The 19,008-nt window shown below is 46.5% G+C and overlaps 1 protein-coding gene across 1 annotated transcript; it reads right to left on the bottom strand.

Annotated features, from left to right (window-relative positions):
• Positions 1-1,294: 1,294 nt before the first annotated feature.
• On the bottom strand, positions 1,295-10,957 carry CFAP100 (cilia and flagella associated protein 100). Its single transcript, XM_030956923.1, has 13 exons — positions 10,936-10,957; positions 10,431-10,537; positions 9,023-9,212; positions 8,357-8,424; positions 7,538-7,701; positions 6,884-6,964; positions 6,090-6,285; positions 5,891-6,027; positions 5,128-5,176; positions 4,403-4,554; positions 3,561-3,696; positions 2,866-3,068; positions 1,295-1,562 (listed from the first exon to the last, which is right to left on the bottom strand). The coding sequence occupies exons 1-13, from the start codon at positions 10,955-10,957 to the stop codon at positions 1,295-1,297; spliced, it is 1,773 nt and encodes a 590-aa protein (XP_030812783.1).
• Positions 10,958-19,008: the final 8,051 nt, after the last annotated feature.

Below are 19,008 nucleotides of genomic sequence, written 5' to 3'. Positions count from 1 at the left end.
CAGAGAGCTTGTGGTTTTCCTTCAGTTGTGCCTTCTCCACCATAATGGGGTAGAGTCTATATAATGGCTTTGGATTGGAGCATAGCCCTCTGTTTTTATAGTCCTTCAGAAGACCTGTGATTATCATAAATGTCTGAGAGGTACCTGCCTTGGCTGTGCCTTAACAAAGATTGTCACCTAAGACTGTCCTAGGTCTCACTGCTCAGATTTCTATGGACAGTGCTATTGGCATCAAAAACTGAATGAGAAACTGGTGCTTAGCACGAACTTGAGAAGCAAAGTGACAGAATTTTTATTTTCTTAGGCAAAATACCAAAGGAGGGGAAAAGGGGTTGCAAACTTTCCCTGGAATCTTAGGGTAGGAGAAGAAGGAAATTTCATGGGACAGTTAAGTTCAGCTGAGCAAAGACTGACAGATTGTAGATCTAGAAAGGACTTCTAGAACACCATCAGCCCTGTAAGTTGTGGTTAAGGCTGAGCCATTAGGAGAAATAATAAAATTGTTCTTCCTTCTTATCTATTTCCTTGGCTGTTCTCCTTCCTGGCAGATGGGTTGGAAGGCAAGGCCATTTTCTTGTAGTTCTGCAGAGGAGGAAGAGGCACTGCATCAGTGCTTGGTGTCTGAGCAGGGAGCTAAAGCTGCTCTGTGCTGCCAGCCTGGGAGGGGCTGTGGCCCTTGCCCTGTGCCCCAGGCAGGCTGCAGGGTCTCTGCTGAGTGAACTTTCTGTATTGGAAAGTGAATTGAAGCACCTGAAGGCTGTGTGTGTGCTCCTGCTTCAGCTTCTACAACTCACTGCTGTACCTACAACTGCTTTCTGACTAAAGCCTCATTAGTCCTGTGCCAGGAAGAGGATGGAAGGTTGGAAATCCAAAGAAATTTTCTCTATTTTCTCTTGGCTAAAGGGGTAGGGACTCATGGCTCTGCTTTCAAGTCACCTGTGCTGACACTGTGACAGAACTGGGGTCTCCTCGTGGCTGTGCTGACCTGGAGCTCTGCATGAGCCTCTCAAGGGGCCAGAGCTGAGTTGGGGAGGATGTGGAACATGTCAGAAAAGGTGTGGTTTGATGTGGCTGAGCTGATCCAGGGCCTTGCTGCTGTTATCAGGAGTGTCCTGCTGCTGCCCAGCTCCTCATTTGCCAATTTTCATGCTTGGTTTAATACAACCAAGGTAATGAGTTGAAATGAGCTTACTGAGAACTGGCAAGTAGTGGAGGGGGTCATGTGGTTGAGAGAAGGGATGGAAGGACACTGAGCTGGAATAATGTGCACTGTAACTGACTTCCCAGCAGTGGCCTAAGTTGCATCACTCCTGTAAATTGGGCTACACCTGGCTGTAGGTGCCATCCCCACACAGCTATGGAGGCCCCTTAAGAATACTTTTCCCTTAACCACTTGATATTCAGGTACCCCCAGCTTCTCCAAAGTGAGCTGTTGAGGTGAGGTGTTTCCACAGACCCTTGCACTTACCTTTTTTTCTTCAGGTACCTGTGATCTTTCCATGTCCCTTTTCAATCCTTCATCCTGCTGCTGCCTCGCTTGTTTCTGCTTTTCCTCTCTGAGCCTTTTGAAGAGAGGGAATAAAGGATGGGTTAAATGCAGCTTGCAGCTACACCAGCTGTGCTTTTGACACACAGCATCAACATTTAACATTTTACATCACATTTTCCATCTAACCAGTGGAGTACAGGGGTTGGGGCACACTTGCTGCTGGAGCTGGTTGCTGTGAAAGGTAAGTGGGAAGCACTGCCTGCAGTTGGTCCTGCTCTTTCTGGAGTGATGGGATGAAAATGAAGTGCTGGAACAGGAATGGGCTCAAGCTATGGAACACTGGTGCAGAGAAACTGCAGTCTTAACCATGTGATCTTGAGGAAAATGTTTAATGCTCTTAGTAGGGTTTGTTGTGTTTTGGTTTTGTTGGTGTTGTTTTTGATTTGGTTGTTTTTTGGTTTTTATTTGGGGTGGTTTTTGTTCGTTTGTTTGGGGGTTTTTTTTGGTTTTTAAAACATTTTTATTTTTATTTGGGGGTAGGGTGTGTGGTATCTTTCCTTAATTATTCTCCTCCATCCCCAGCATTGAATAAATGTTTTTCATACTTATTTTGCAATTGAAGAGTACAAACCTATTCACAGAGCATCAGGAAGAAGCACCATACTTTTTCTACTACACAGCTGAATAATGATGCAGAGAAAGCAAATAAGCAGAACCAAAATGTCACTGTCTGGCTTTAAATCCTCATGTTAATCTGTCTGATCTACTTGAGGATGGCCAGATGCAGTCATCAGTTCAGTTATCTTTGTTATTTGTGAGGTGAAATTTTGTGTAACTGGGCCTACAGGAACATGTCTCATCTTGGGACTTACACTGACTCTGTTAATTGCTACTATTTAACCTAGTAATACAAATTAAACTTAAAAGTTTTGTAGAAGAAACATTTCAAAGCTGAAGTTGATGACAAATGCCCTTATGTACATATTAAAGTCTGACAAAATATCAGGGCAAGGCAGACTGTGTTAACTTTAGGTTTAATTTTCTATTTATTCAGTTTAAATTTTGTTACTGTAAATTGTTTTCTTAAAACTATGATTCTCATAATAGAATCTGGTTTTGTTTGTGGGTTTAGTGTTTTCTTTTTTATTCTTCTAGATTTTTCTACTGTAGTTTGCTGGTCTTTTCTAATGTAGCTGTGAGCTGCAGCTCACTGATGAAGAGATGCAAGTACTGTGAATGTAGAACCCTTACAGAAGTGGGTGGATTGCTTACATGGAATTTCAGATTGCTGCTACAATTTTTTGGGGGTTGATTTGGCTCTCTCAGCTGTCAACACTTAAAACAGAGATGTTTTCCAGAAGAAGGGCTTGTCTTACCTTGCCCTCTGTTCCTTTCTTATGTCTTTCACAGCCTTTTCTATCTTTGCTGCTGGGATTCTCTCCACACTGTCCAGTAAATCATTGAGCTGTTTTTCTATGACCTTTAACATCTCTACTGTTGGCAGGTTTGCCTCATTGTCTCCAGTGCACTGGAAATAGACTTCCTGCACCTTCTTGTTCAGGCTTGTGAGCATTTTGTCCTGGAGGTGACAGGAGATATGCTGAGTGCCACAGCTGGGTTCTGCCAAGTGGCACCATAATATCCCTCCAAAACCAAGGGAAATCTGTGAGGGAAACACTTTAATCCCCTCAGTAAGACTCAATTGCTTGTTTCCTGGTTGGCCAAGGGCAATGGCAGGAACAGATGGCTGAACTGAGCCATTCTCCTGTTGGTCTCATCCTCTTGGCTTGGCTGTGACCTGGGTGAGGTGGCAGCTGCCCAGCTGGGTCTGGGAGCCCTGCTCCCACCCGGCAGCAGCTGCAGGGAGCAGACAGGTTTGCCCCAGTTTGCTGCCTCAGCAGTGCCCCAAACCAGCCTTTCCATTGCTGGGAAACAGCACTGATCCCTCCTCAGTGTGCTCAGCGTGCTCTGTGCACACCCCTGTGTGCTCTGCTCCCAGGATGGATGTGGCTGGGGAAGAGGAACCACTTGTGCATGTGTGAACCCCTCTTGCCTGGATCCCAGCCTGTACCTGGTCATCACCTTCGTGTTCTCCACAGGAAAAGAGCTGAACTTTGAGCTTCAGCTCGGCTACTTTCTCCTCTTCCTTGGCCACGGAGGCTCGGAGGGTGTTCACCTGCTCTTTCAGCGCTGCCAGCTCCTTCTCCCTAGAGGGCAGAGAGAGGAGGTGTTTGGGAAAGGCACCTCTGGAACACACGGCTCTGCTCTCCACAGCCTGGGCTGGTCCCTCTGCTGCCAGCAGATGGAGGTAACACTTCAGCCTTTCCTGAAAACATGGGGACTTTGGGGGTTTTTAATGGAAAAGCAATTACTGTGCTGGTGTGGGGGAGGGAGAAGTAGCATAGCTAAATATTCAAGGTTTTTTGGTAAGTCAAAGGGGGATCCAGATTACCTTTAAAACTTCCACAAGGAGATAAACTACATTTTAAATGGGAATATATACATCTACCTGCCACTGACACTGTAGATTACAATGACACTTGGGTTCCCTGCTGTCTTCCTCTAGGAAGGTTTTGCACTGAGTCAGCATTGGTGCTGCTCTGGATCACTCCAGGAACTGCCTTATTTCTTTCTTTGGTCTTCCTTCATGAGAATTACACTGACTCCAGGATGCTCAATGCATCATTCCCTAGCCTGTGCCTTGAGGACTAAGGAATTAGTCCCAAGATCAAGACTTATCTCCTAAATTAAGCATGTATGGGGCACTTTCCTAGGAGCTCACAAGAAAAACCCTGCTGTGTGAGCAGCCTGATGTGTGTCTGACAGTGAGGTGTCTGTGGTGGCAGAGGGGTCACTTCTGTCTGGAAGCTGGACCACAGGGACCCTTTCCTTCACCTGCAGGGCCACACTTACATGCTTTCACGTGTGGTGATGAAAGTCTGTTGGACCTTGTTCCAACTCTCTGCAATATCCCGGGAGTTCAGGAGAAAGGATAAGTTCTCATCCAGCATCTCCATGAAAGTGTTAAGCAATTGTTCAGGATCAGTGAAGTAGAGCTCAGGCTCCTAGAGAGGAAAACACGTGTGAGGAGTCTTTTCCCTCCTCTAGATTCTGTCCCACTGAACTGTGTGGAGGTTGGTCTGCACCAGCCCTGACTATTCAAATGTCCTTCCATCTAGAGAGGTCCATGTTTGTCCATGTACAAACACACATAGACATCCTTCCTGCTATGTGTGTAGCTTTACTGGGCCTCAATCCCCAAAACAAATTGCATTTTGGGGGGTAAAAAGTATTGCAAACATCTGTGAGTGGAAAAACCTCAATTTCAGACATAAGCCAGTAACTACACTAATTTAAAAATCTTTCATTTTGTGATGTCTTATCTCACTGGAGGATGGCAAGCTTAGAGATGATGGTAGGGTTTTGGAAACTGAAGGAGGAAAGTTAAACTAAGGTATTTGCAATATGTGTCACCAAAGTGTGAACATTCAGGAATGTATAAACATACATTTATAATTGTAAATACAGTAACCCCTCAAAACTGTAACTAATGGTTAGAAGGTGAGGGAAATTAGTAACATTGATAAGTGACACAGGACAAACAGAAAATGCAAATTTTTCAACATAAGACTTCTCACCTCATCTTCGTCCGAGCTGATTTCGCTCTCTGCATCCTCCAGTGAACTTCTGAAAAAGCATTTTGTGTGTTAGGCCCTTAGAGAAATGACAGCTCAGAGGGGATCTCATTAGTGACATAGGAACATTGTTATTGTTCACTGTCCCTGTTTACTCCTCTGCACGTTCCCACCTTTGCCCCGCTGTGGGATATTGAGGGGTCAGTAGGGTCCAGGGGCCACACAAACAGACAGCGCAGGAGCTCCTTCTGTCCATGAGCAAGCTGCCTTTTGTGCTGCCCTGGGCCGTGCTGGCCAGTGGGGCTGCAATGACACATGAACCTGAGCTGAGGGTGTTGATCCAAATGCCTTTAAACTCACTGGGAGAGAGTGTAACACTCATTTGTTTAATGCTTCTTCCTCTGCACAAGAGCTGGAAGAGGGGGAAGTGATTCTTTGCTGCTGTTGGCAGCTCAGTCTGCTCATCACTTCCACTTGTACCTGTGCCATGAATGGTTAAAAACCTCTGTTTGCATCCTCTTAGTGACAGCCCCACTTGGGGCAGGCTCTCAGCAGAGGATCTGAGGATGGAGCTCACTTGGAGCAGGCACATAGGTACTGACTCGCACACTGACAGCTTTCTGTGCTATCTGAGTTTGTTCCAAAGAGCCCCAGATCTTGGAATGCCCAGCCAGGGTGAGCAGTAGGATTCCCCTGTGCTGGTTCCCAGTCAGCTGAGTGCTCTTTTCAGTCCTTAAGTCTGTTCTTTGCATCATCTGGTACTTACAGGTCTCTTGATAGAAGAGGCTTCAGGAAGTGTTTAAGCTGTGGCCTGACATCGCGTGCCCTGAAATCCAAACTCTCTGAGAACAGCAGGGAACTCGGAATGTCCGTGAAAGTGACACTGTGGGCACTGGGACCCTGCTCTGGAGACAAGAGGAGGTGCCCACTTAGAGCCAGGGGCTGTCCCAGGCAGGAGCAGCAGCTCTCTGCTGGCACTCACCCTGCTCTGTGGTGGAGGTTTGTGAAGCACTTCCTTCATTCCTGGGTTCTGTTTCCTTATCCTTTTCTTTTTTGTGCCTTTTTCTGTGCTCCTCCTGCCACTCCTTTGGAGATAGCTGGTAGAGGATGTCCCTGTACATCTTGTACTCCTGCAGGGTGTCCTCAAATCTGGAGATCTCACTGGGTTGAGAGAAGTGGACAAAGTTTGTTAGCAGAGAGGGAAGATTCTGTTTGAGCAGGTTCTTTCTCACTCTTGATATTCATTTTCATCCAGAGAAGGGGAGAGAGGGCACATTTTTTTCATGGATATGCAAAGGCAAAAGGGAACCTGCCCTCTGTGCTCTCTGTGGTTTCTCATGTGGAAACTGATTCTCAGTTCTCTGGTCATATCTCTTGCTATAGAAGTGAGCTTGATAATTTTTGAATTTTTGCTTGAAAAGGAATGAGAATTTTTTTCCAGCTCAGCTCATAATGATAATCATACATTTTTTTTGTCTTTCCCTAGGTTCCCATTAAAATGCATTGTTTACTTTTGTTTGGATTTTAATCTGATGCTAGGCATTTAATTTTGGGGTTGGAATATCTATACTTTTAAAAAATGTAATTAGAAAACTAGATTAGTTGTTTTAGAAACAAAGCCATCATCTGGAAAACAAAAGCCAAAACATTTTGACTCTTAAAATGGAACATTTTTAGAAATCTATCCCCTGCAAGGACTGTGAAGCTGTGGCACTGTAGGGGCTGTTAAAGGTGAGGCAGGAGTAATGAGCAATCTTACCTTTGGATTTTCTTTATTTCAGTTGTGAGTCCCTGGATCTCTGTTATTTTCTTCGTCTTTGCTGAGGTTTCTCTTTTGGCTCTAGGAAAGGATGCACAGACAAACCATTAAACAATTTAGTAGTGAGCAGTGAATTGAGATTCCTATGAAACAGTGAAAAAGATGTGATATGAGCCCTAGAAATCTGTGTTGTAGATGTATCCCAGGAGATGCTTGGCTCCTGCCTGAAGACTCTCTTGTCCTCGGCAAAGTATTGCATCCCAGTGTTCAGGCCTCCCTCATCTGGCTGCTGCTGAGCATCAGTTGCAGCTGTGCCCTTGTGATACCTGCAAAGGGCCAAAGTGCTCAATTTGCCTCACTGAGGGGTTGGGCAGAGGCATCTCCCTCCAGTAAAGGGTGTTGTGAGAAGAATGGAAGTGGTGGAGCCACCAGCAGGTTCCTTGCTGCCACCAGAGCAAGGGCTTTTGCAGTGAGGGTATTCCCTGGATGCTGTTCTCCTTCCTCTCTTTTATTGAATGTGTGGGAAGAAAGTGCCACCAGAACTGTAGCTCTGGGAAACTCAGTGTTCAGCCAAAAGCCTGCAGGGAGGTCAAGCAGCAAATTCCTGTGCCCAGAATGAAACAGCACAGTGGTGGTTCCTTCAGTGCTCCTTACTTTCTCAGTGCTTCCACAGAGTTATTGTGGTTCTCCTTCAGGAAGGCATCAAACATGGCAGCGTCCTTCTCCATCCTTCTCTCAGCCTTTTCCAGCTTTCTTTCCTCATCCTTTGTTATGCTCTCCATCTTTTCAATCTCCCCTCTCTTTACTGCAATGGTATGCTGAAATGAGCCCCAAAGGCAACACAGTCACAGTTGTTGGTCTTAAAGGTACATTGGTTTAGCTTTCCAAATTTCCCTGATAGTTGTGGGCAGAGAGGGAAAGGATTTCAAACTCAGGAGTGAGACTTAGTGCAAGCCAGGTACATGGAGGCCAGGGGTTATTTCAGAAGGAACATAGCAAATAAGCAGTGACTCAAAAGACAGAATTCAGAAGTCCCTAGCACTGCATTAACTCCTGGCTGACAAAGATTGATTCAGTTGTGTTACAGCTCAATAGCAGAGATGACTAATGGGAATGTTTGAGCATGGTTACTCCATTCCCTCATGTTGAGTTCAGAGTGAGTCTCAGCCCCATGTACAGGACAGCAGGAGCCAACGATCAGGGTGACTGCACATCTCACAAATGGGATGCATCCATGGTGGCTACTGAATGATGGGAATGACCTACATTCCTTTGTTTCTTGGCTGGGAATTACTGGGCTACAGATTCTGAGTGGCTGTGAGGCAGGACCTGGACAGTCAGTTCATGAGCTCTGATGTGTGCCACCTTGGAAAGATCTCCAGGCATTGATCTCGGGAGAATAAACATCAAAACAAAGCAACACAGGGAAGAGTAATTAAATGAACAGAAAGTAATGCGCTGAAAGCCATGTACCTCAAGAAAAAAGATCTGTTTTCTGTCCTGTAGGTAGCCATGGAAGGTCTCCCTGTCGAATTTATAATCTGAAATTAGAATATAAAGTTGCTTAGACTAGAGAGGGGGAAATATGGCCAAGGCAAAACACAATGAATATGTAGGCTGCCATGAGCATGGATCTGGCTGGCACTGGAGTCAGCAATACTGATTATTGTATTGTAGTTATAACCTTGTTTAGCATCAGTTTCATGTGGATTTTCATGGAGTAGAACCAGAGAGAATGGAGTGGACAATCTGGTCCTTGTCCTCTAGACACTAATGGCAAATCTACTCCTCATGTCAGAGGCAGAAAATCTAGGCCTGTATCCATTAAAATCCAAATTAAGGTTGGATTAGCAGAAAGGTATCCACCACACAAGGTCCTGCAACCCCTCAGCTGGCTACAGCTCATTGCTGCAAGGCTGGTGGAACCCAGTGAGGGGGTGGCCCAGGTTCTGAATGTAAATACCTGAGCTGGAGATGGCTCAGCCATGCAGAGGCTGGCAAAACACAGCACAGAACTGCCTGCATGCCCTCACCAGAGTCAGCCAGAGCCAGCTGCCCTGCCCATCCCCTCTTTGGCCTTTGCTCTAGGCTGTTACCCAGCTGAGCAGCCCCACTGCAAAGACAGTGCGTGTTCTCCACCTTTTTTCATGGCTAACTTCCGTGAAAGCATCTCCTGAAGATATTTCAGTCTCTCTTCACATGTCGCCTCTTTTCTGTTCTCCTCTTCTTCCTCCCTTTTCAAAGCTTTCCTCAACCCACTTTTTGCCTTCATTTTAGTGGAGTAAGTAGTTTTCTCATGGACTTTCATAGTCTTCCTCTTTTCACGTTCCTGTGAGAAGTCAGATATGTGACTGTTTGATCCTGTGCTTTGTTTGCTGTGGTTTTTAAAGACATGAGTAAGTTATTGACAGCCTGGAAACTTGCAGTGGTGATACCCTGCTGATGCATATTTGCCTATTTATCTGACTAATCCAAATAATACTCTCTCTTGAGGCAACTGAAACACTAAATTTCTTAGCACTTGTTGTCATTATTCTGTTGATTTGTATTCTGCATCCATCCACCAGCTGTGCCAGTTTGTATCCACTCAGTGTCCTCATTTTTCCTTCTTGGGTTATTGCTGTGAGCAAATGGAAATTTTCTGAGATTCATCCTTGGAGTCCCCTGGTTAAAAGGGGGACAGCCCACACTTAAAACAACTCAGTCCAACTTCTACAAGGACATTTAAACCATTAAGTTCAGATTGAGAAGATCTATTCAAACCCAGTTCAGAACCTTCTGGAGGGTAAAAGGTGTTCCTACTCAGTGCTTTCACACGGACTGAAGTGTAATTCAGTGCTGTCTGCAGTCTGGGCCTGGATTATGGTGAGGACATCACTCAGCAGACATCCTTAGTGCACTGCTTCCTAAGCTCTTCCCTAAAACTGTCTAGTGCCCTTCAACCCAAGCTAAAACCAGACTGTGTCAGTCCCCAGTGTGAGGTGAGGAGGCCTTGCTTTAGACCTCCTGCTTCCTTTCACACTATGCCAGGCTGTGCAACAATCAGACCTGCCAGAGGTCACAGAATCCCAGGAAGGTTTGGGTTGGAATCTTTGGGATCATTTAGCTCCAATGCCCTGCCATGAATAGGGGCACCCCACTAGATCAGGTTGCTTAAAACTTCATCCAGCCTGGCCTGGAACACTTCCAGGGATGGGGCATCCCTAAAATCCTTGAGCAACCTGTGCCAGTTGTCACCACCCTTACAGTAAAGAATTCCTTCCTAACATCTTATCTAAATCTTTCCTCTTTTAGTTTAATCCTCTCCCCTTGTTCTATCACAATCTGCTTGTGTAAAAAGTTGCTCTTTTGTTATAAGAACCTTTTAAGTATTGAAAGATCACAATCAGGTCTCCCTGGAGCATTCTTTTCTCCAGGCTGAACATCCCCAGCTTTCCCATGAAGAGGCCTTTGATCCCTTATGTGCTAAATTTTGGTATTCTGTTGGGTGGGTGCCTGCCTTAGTAATTGCTTGTTATACATTTTAGCCTAAAGCATGTGTACATACCTCCTGCGCCTTCTTAATTTCCTTGTCCCTCATTGAGAAAAGTTCAGTATCTGTTGGGACCTTAAATGGATTTTTCATTGGCTTTTTTTCATCCTCTTTTGTGCTTTCTGGGGAAAAAAAACCAAACAAAAAACAAACCAAAAAACCAAACCAAACAGAAAAAAACCCGGATGAGGATGTAGAAGATGTGAAGCTGAATATCTGGACCCAGTGCAAAGGGAATGGGATGTGCTGTGTCACACCTGGAGTGTGGGCAGATGTCCAACAATGCTGGACCAAGAGCAGGGAGCTGGAGAGGGCTTCTGGGAAGCCAGTGACAAAACTGAGACCTCTGTATGGTTTATGTCACTTGGCCATATCTGATGATCAACAACAGCATTTCAGACAGGGATTTTTCTGTCTGTAGCTGTTTTACCCATTTCATCTGTTTTAGGGCAGAAGAACCTGACTTTGGGCCTCTCCTCTGAGCTGAAAAGGAAACATTGCTGGAGCATTGTGTCCTTACCTGCCACAAGGTGGGTTTCCATTTCAAGTTTGGAAGAGAGACTTTTAGATGTTGATGCTGTATGTCAGGATGGTGTCTTTGACCCTGGCCCAAAGAAAATCATAAATCAGTCAGCTGGGATCTGCCAGTAATTGATATGATAAGTTTTACAGCAGTGACAGGCCTAGGGGCTTTCTGTATCTTAACCACTGAGCCTTCAGTGTCTGTAGCAATTAACAAAAAGCTCCATTAAACTGGAAAACACGTATGTTCTGACCACCAGAAGGAGATGTTCATCCCTGCCTTATGTGAAAGCTGTGTAAAACACAGTCCTCCTTACTCATAAACTGATGGGAAAGCAACAACAAAACAAATTTGGAGACAGCAAGGAACCCAAGTCCCTTGTCTCTTTTTCCAGTCACCAGTTCTAATCCACACCCATGCTTTTTCATCCTCCTGTCACTAGTTCACAAGCTACATTTTTACTCACTAAAGCCTTTCCCAGTAATTGCTTCAGCATTGTGGATTTCTTGCAATAAGCATGAATGATTGCTGGACAGCACAGACACACTTTGCAGAACTCTGTTGCCTTTCATTTTAGGTTGGCAAACTGTTGAAGGTTATTTTTTTTGTTTCTCTGACTCTGGTCTTTTTGTAGTTTTTGCTATGGATCCTAAGGGACAAGCCATAGTGGGAATGATCTCACTTACAAAGAACAGATAGAGCATTGTTAAAGCTATCCTTTAATCACCAAAGGCAGCAAGCTGGGCTTAGGGAGGTATTAGTTCAGTTGATGCAATTCTGCTGCTGGCACCATTCCTGACCTGCACTGCTACAAGGCGCCATAGAAAATATCCTCTTCTGCTTGCACTAGTTTTAGGGCTATTTTAGAGCTTCAGTTTTTGCTCTGAAGAGCCTCCAGTTTTTATGTATTTTGAGCTAAACTCATCTGGCCTAATTTCCATGTCTGTCCTTGGTGCTTTGTGTATTTTCTGCAGCTGCCCAATTAGTACTTTATTCTTTGGAGGTGTCAAACTTTCACTGCTGATGAGACACAGAGGCTGGGGTAGAATTTAGGCTTTTGAATATATCCCAAATATTTTCTCTCTCCTTTTCAGTTCTTGAGGTACATTTTACCAAGAACCTCCTTGGCTGTTAGTTGGAGTCCAAACCTCTCTGACCTTTGCTTAGTGTAAGGGGATATTTTTCTCTTGGGTCTCTCATCTACATCCTGGAACAACATCAGCCCTGCTGCTGATGTGAGTTTTGGAGAAAGCCCCACCAGGGCAGGGGTGGGCAGGCAGTCAAATGCCTAAATACAGTTTGTGAACCTCACAGAGCAGTTGCAGCAAACACCTGGAGCTTCGGCCCGCAGTGCACACCTTGATTTCTATAATCTAAAGCCTTTATCACAAGAGTTTTCTTGTTCCTGTTGTTGATTTTAATTCCTCCTACAGGTAATGAGTCTGAAAAGCAGGACTAGACAGTGACATATGGAAAATAATTGTTAATGCAACCCTCAGAGAAAAAAAGTGCTTTATAATAGAATTTTAGCTAAGTATAGGAAAGTGTATCTATGATTAACTTATAAATATTCATTTTATTAAGATATTTTTTGTTTGAGGTTGCTGGGTTTTTTTATAGGTTGTTTGCACTGCACTTTGGAAATAACGCCAGAAGCTACAGAGGCTCTAGCTCTGTTAATTTATAATTATTAAGCTCAATAATGCAAATTAAAAAAGCTTCATTGCTAGAATCATTTGGCATATATTTCACTGCCTCTGACATTATATTCCAGTAGCTGTGTACCAGTAGCACGTGAATCAGTAGATAAGGCACTGAGGGTTTTAATTCACCGAAACCTTTATTCAGTGCTTTCCCCTAGCATCAGGCTGCTGAGTAAAAAAACTAAAAAAAAAAAAAGCCAAAAAACCCCAAACCAACAAAACAAAACCCCCACAAAACAAAACGCCAAAGTAACTACGCAGACGGATCTAAAAACTAGTGCAATAAATCCATCCACCATGTTCCCAGAGCAGAGGGTGTCACACATCTGTCCCTAGCAGATTCTCTGCACACCCTCCTCGCCCACTGTCCTGCAGTGTCTCACACAGAGGTGTCACCCAGGGGTGGCCCTGTCACCCAGCAGTTTTACCCAGCGGCGTCTCTCTCACCCTGGGGTGTCACCCAGAGGTGTCTCTCTCACCCAGGCGTGTCCCTCTCACCTAGTGGTGACTCACACAGAGGTGTCACCCAGTGGTGTCACCCAGGGGCATCTCTCTCACCCAGCAGTGTCACCCAGGGGTGTCCCTGTCACCCAGGGGTGTCCCTCTCACCCAGGGATGTCCCTGTCACCCAGGGGTGTCTCTCTCACCCAGGGGTGTCCCTCTCACCAAGGGGTGTCTCTCTCACCCAGGGGTGTCCCTGTCACCCAGGGGTGTCCCTCTCACCCAGGGATGTCCCTGTCACCCAGGGGTGTCCCTCTCACCCAGGGATGTCCCTGTCACCCAGGGGTGTCTCTCTCACCCAGGGGTGTCCCTCTCACCCAGGGGTGTCCCTCTCACCCAGGGGTGTCCCTGTCACCCAGGGGTGTCTCTCTCACCCAGGGGTGTCCCTCTCACCCAGGGGTGTCCCTGTCACCCAGGGGTGTCTCTCTCACCCAGGGGTGTCTCTCTCACCCAGGGGTGTCCCTCTCACCCAGCGCTGTCCCCTGCTCGGGCCGGGCTGCGGCGCTCGGAGCGGGGCCGGGGCAGCGCAGCCGCCTCTGTTTGCGCTGCCATGGAAACGCGCGCTCCCGGCGCTCGGTGCGCGGGCACGGGAGCGCGCACGGCCCCGCGGGGCTTGGCTCGGCTCGGCTCGGTCCCCGGAGGGATCCAGGGACAGCTCTCCGCAGCCCGGGCTCCCCACACCCCGTCCGGCCCCGGCGGGTTGCGAGCTGCGGGCTATGTCCCTGCGGGCGCTCGCTGGGGTTCCCATGCGGGTCTGAATCTCCCTCTAAAAGACACAGAACTGCTCTGCTGTGAGAGGTCTCCCTGCCTGGCTGGGTTCTCTGTTCGTTATTTCATTCCCCCTTATTTCAGGCCCGGGCATTGGGTATTTAACCCAAGCAGAGCAGAGGGTTGAGGAAATGGGAGCTGGGGCTCCTGTTTGTGGAATGAGTGCAATTTATCATTTCCTAATCTCTGCCTTGGTCAGTCTTTTTGCAAAGTGTGAGCAGTCACAGTTTGGAGAGTACGGGGTGGGTGAACAAAATGCCGTTTACTGAAAGCTGCCCAAGTAAAAAGTGCTATAGAACCCCCAGCATCATCTTCTGAAATACCATATAAGTCTATAGAGGGTTTGATAAAATATTAGTTGGTAAAAAGCAATGTTTAAGGATCTTTTCCTCTATGTTTAAGGATCTTTTCCTCTATGTTTTCATAGAGGAAAAGATCCTTAAATCCCCTTATTTAACCTTTCATGTTTCTGAGAAGACCAAATTGGTTCCAAATGGATCGTGTTCCTCTTTAGACCCTTTAGAATCTCTATTAATACAATTTCAGTTTTCAGAAATAGCAGTTTCTTTCATTTACTGATAGATTTCCAAGCAGCTTTCTCTGTCTGAATAACTCATGGAATAAATAGCATGAATTTCTGTAAGTGCAAACTCCCATTTGATTGTTAGAATTCTTTTCTGTAATTGCTGATTATCAAGAGACTGGATTCAGGCAATAGAAGAAAAATGCTTGTACAAAAAGAATTTTTTTCTGCACATGAATGCTTTGATTTCTAGCAGTGATGCAGAAAATCATAGTGCTATCTTTAGTATATTTTGGGATATTTTCCAAATGCATTGAGGAGTATGTATAAAAAAATGACATTACAGAATAATTTCTATTACAAAAAAAATTTTAAAAAATTCAGGAGTAAATTGTACTAAAGATGCATATTTTCTAAAGGCTTAATATGAAATGGTCTTTGTTCAGAAACACCAGTTTATTACAGAATTGTGAACTTGTTGCACTGGAAACAGCACAGAAATAGATAACAGAAACTGAAGACATTTGAACAGCTCTGGCTCTGTCTGGCACAATCTCTGTATCAATGAATTAAACATTTGTACATCCACTGCTCTGTTCTGAACTATCCTTGCTAACCAGTTATTTCCCAAAAGCAGAACAGAGATTATTTAAAAGCAGAGATTTATTTTGTGAATTCTTGGAAATGTGCAAGCTCTTCACATCTTGGTTCATTATTGGTTCACATGCCATGAGCTACTTAGGCTTTGCATTTCCTTGAGGGCAGAGAAGTTTTTAAGGCCAGAGGGACATCTGGGGTCTATTCTTAGCCACCATTAAGTTGGTTAATGAATGGAATAAATAGCATGTGCAACATCATGGGAAAATCTGCCTGTGAGGAGCAGGCTGTGCAGCTGACCATGCAGCTCCTTAGGGGCAAGGGTGCTTCAGGGCACCCAGCTTTTGGGATTAGGAAATGTTTGGTGCCCAGCTGAGAAAGCCAGGCAGTTGGCATGGTAAGAGTGGCAGTGCTTATCTTTCCAGCAGAATGTCTGAGATCTGGGGATTTGTGATTTTGTTAGGATGCAGAATTGGGATTTCAGGATGTTGAGATTTCTTTGCTCCCTTCATTTTCTCATGAAGGGGCTGCTTGTCTTCTCCATTCAGTCCCCCTGTTGGTACACAGGGATGCTGATCCCCCCCACAGAGGGGTTAATAAGTGTCGGCAAAACATTTTGAAATGGATGATTGAGAAATGGGTGATTGAGAGGTGAAAGCTGAATCAGTACCTGCATAAAGAAACCTCCCTCTGTATGGGAAACTCCCTGTGTACCCAAGGATGCTGCACAGTCATCTCCCCATTGCCTGGAGTCTCCTCCAGGGGACTCATTTATTGCAGAATTCCACTGCAGTCTGTGTGATGTGAGCCCCAGTGTTCTGCTCTTTTCCAGTGGGCTGTGCAGCTGCAGAGCCCAGAGCCTCTCAGGAGGAGGAAGGGGAAGGTGGAGCCTGTTCCCATGGTCAGAGACAAGGAAGGAGGAGGTATCCTTAGTGAGTGCCCACAAGACACGACCCACAAGAGCCGTGTGGAAGGTGGTGCAGGCAGCTCTCTGCTGTAGTAGGGTCTCTGGTGAGCTGCCAGCAGAAGTTTTCTGCTGGTGGGTCTCTCTGGGACACTGTTCTCCTGCCTTTCTCCTGCCTGTGGGCAAGCAGGTGGTTGTGGAGATCCCACAGGGAATATATGGCTGCTCTCACACTTCTTTCAACTACTGTGCACACTCCTGAGCTTAGTGGAGAGGCTGGAAGGGGGTGAAAGAGGGACCAGGTAGTTCTCCATTTGTACTTTATTCACAGAATAAATCCCTGCATCAACACCAGAGCTCAATGAAGGATGCTGGAAGAAGCAGCACTGCAGACCATGTCCATGCCATCTGATCCCAGCATGTCTCTGTTTCACCATGGCCCATCTCCCTTTCCCAGCACCAGACCCCTGTGAAGGGCACAGGTGCTGCATGGGCACAGCAGATCCAGGGCCTCTCCACAGCAACAGGGACCGCTCCTGTCTCCTTGGCTCACAGGGCACAGGGAGGTGCTGGCCTGATGGAAAAAGGATTACCATGGCTTGGGGTGGAGCCATCCCAAAGCAGAGGAGCAGCTCTAGCAGGAGATAAAGCAGGAGAACACCCAGGAGCATCAGCAGAGCTCTGGTATACCCAAGAGCTGTGGCCCCATGGGGTGCAACCATGCAACCTGAGCCTGAAACTGCACTGCTGCTTGCCCCCTGCTCCTTCCAGCTGAAGCTTACTTGCAGGAGGGATCTTATCTCAAAGGAAAATCTTCCAGCTGGAAAGATGTCCCGGTCACCTTTCCTCGGCCAGAGCCAGCCACGAGATGGCAGCAGCCTTGTGTCGCCAGGCTGGAGTTTGGCTCCTGCCCACGTTTCCCACTCCGGCTCCTCCGAGCCCCTTTCACATTACAGATGAGGTCTCCAGGTCTGACGGGCACCAAGAAACCTTCTTCCATCCGGGTTGAAGGAGAAGTGGCCCCGAGGAAGGCTCTGAAAGAAGATCTGTGAGCTGAGCTCCCATCTTTGCAAGCAAGCTGATGGAGCAGAACCACCCTGTGTCCTGATCCCCAGCCCCAGGGGGTTCATGGCATGTCTCATCCAGAGTGAATGTGCACAATTCTTTCAAGAGCTCAGGTTTCAACCTAATGGATCAAAATTGCTGAAGTTTCTGAAGGGCCGTATGGAAATTAAGTCCCTGTCATTCTTCCTTTCACTGCAGCTACTCGGGGTGCTGTGTGATGACTTGGACAACGAGCAGCAGGTGCTCAGTGATTTGTATCTCACACTTGTTCTTGCTGAGGATGCAGGCTCCTTCCTGCTGAAGAGAAAATGTTCTGCAGTCTTCAGCCTGGGATCCTGGCCAGGGCTGGGACAGTTTCTTTTGCAACGCAAAGCGAATTCTGGTGCGTGCTGAGACATCTGCACACAGATAAGGCGTGTGCTTTGCTCTGGCTCCCAGCTAACACAGCCAAGGCCATGGAGAATTGGTTGGTTTTTGCTCCCTGGTGTGTGGCTCAGGCAGTGTGGGACTGCCTGGGGCTGCTGTGGCAGAGCCTCGTGCAGATGCAGGGGAAGATGAGAGAATCCCAGGGTGAGGCTGTTGGAGAGGGACCCTGGAGGGCTCTTGTCCAGCCTATCAAAGCAGGGATAACTTCCAAGTCTTACCAGCCTGCTCAAGGCCTTGCCCTGCTCTTTTGAAAACCTCTAAGGGTGGAGATTTTGTGAAGTTTCTAGACAATGGAGGCTGAGCCTGGGTTCAGGGGGGTGACCCCCCTGGTTTGCTCTGGTGAGGATATAAATAAACAACATGGTTGCAATTTCAGGGCCAGTTCTGAATAACCACGTAGACCTGGTCCCCAGATGAAAACTGTAACTAGCTCCAGACTTCCCTCTGAGCTCAGTTCTTTTGGGAACTAGAGATTGCATTTGGCCCACTGTGCAAAAGAGAGCCACAAAGCTGCAGCCAAGGAGACTTTCTTAAACTGGACTATAAATCCACATTATTTGCACGGACAAATGACCCAGGAACCTGAGACTGAAACTTCATGATTTTGCATTAAGCTCCTGAGGCACAGCTCCAGCCTTTTTCCTGGCTCTTGCTTTGTGGCAAAACTTCAGCTGCTGTCACTGCATGGGAACAGACCCAGCTGAAAAATACCCTGCCTGAGGAAAAGATCCTTTTTTATCATGATCACTGTGATGGCTTGAGGAAGAGGGACACAAGGGCTGGGGAAACATGGAATTGCCCTTTTCAGTGACAGCCTGTGCTTTGATCACTTTGTGAGATAGTGAAACTGCAGCTGGCAAAAAGGGCTGATCCTGCAAGTCCTACACACAAATTTTCTTCAACAGGAGCTTATGCAGCCTGGCAAAAAGGATTAATAAACCAAAGGTATGGGTTGAGCTGCAAAAGGAAGCACATGCTTCACAACTCCAAGCTTTTTCTGCTCATGTGGAATGGATTAAAGATAAAAACAACCCTGTTGTGCATTTTGCTCCTGAGCAGTTTCAATCCTGTCTATCTTCTTCTCCTCCAGAGAAGCTTGTGCAGGAACTATTATCTGTAACTCAAAACTGTGGCTCGTATTGCCAGGGTGGCTCACGGGATCCACTTCTCCTTGCCAGAGAATGAGGCGTCCCTGGGTACCAGCTGCAGGGGCTCAGGAATGTTTAGTGCCTGCCTTGTTTTCTTGCAGAATCTGCCTATTTACATCTGTATTTTGAGTATGGAATACTGAGCCACACAGAAACACAGTGACTGTGCTGATGCTGGGCAGGGGATCTCCTGGGGGACAAGCACCACGTTTGATGTCTGTTTAGCTGGAATCATGGGCAGCACAAACACACTCCTCACGCAACAACAGCTTTATTACTCAGAAAGGCTTGGAAATTCCAGATCCTGTTCCTCTTCTTTTTGCCTGCACCGGTGTGAATGACCGCTGTTCTCCTCCCCACTGAGATGTCAGCAGATCCTGCAGGTTGTTTTCCACTGAAATGTCTGTTCTTAGGTAAATATTACATCTGGGGTTG

This window comes from Camarhynchus parvulus, chromosome 12 (assembly GCF_901933205.1).
Source record: "Camarhynchus parvulus chromosome 12, STF_HiC, whole genome shotgun sequence".
In the NCBI taxonomy this organism is placed as follows: domain Eukaryota; kingdom Metazoa; phylum Chordata; class Aves; order Passeriformes; family Thraupidae; genus Camarhynchus; species Camarhynchus parvulus.
The sequence above is the reverse complement of the archived record's forward strand: the minus strand, read 5'-3'. Positions and strand labels throughout refer to the sequence as shown.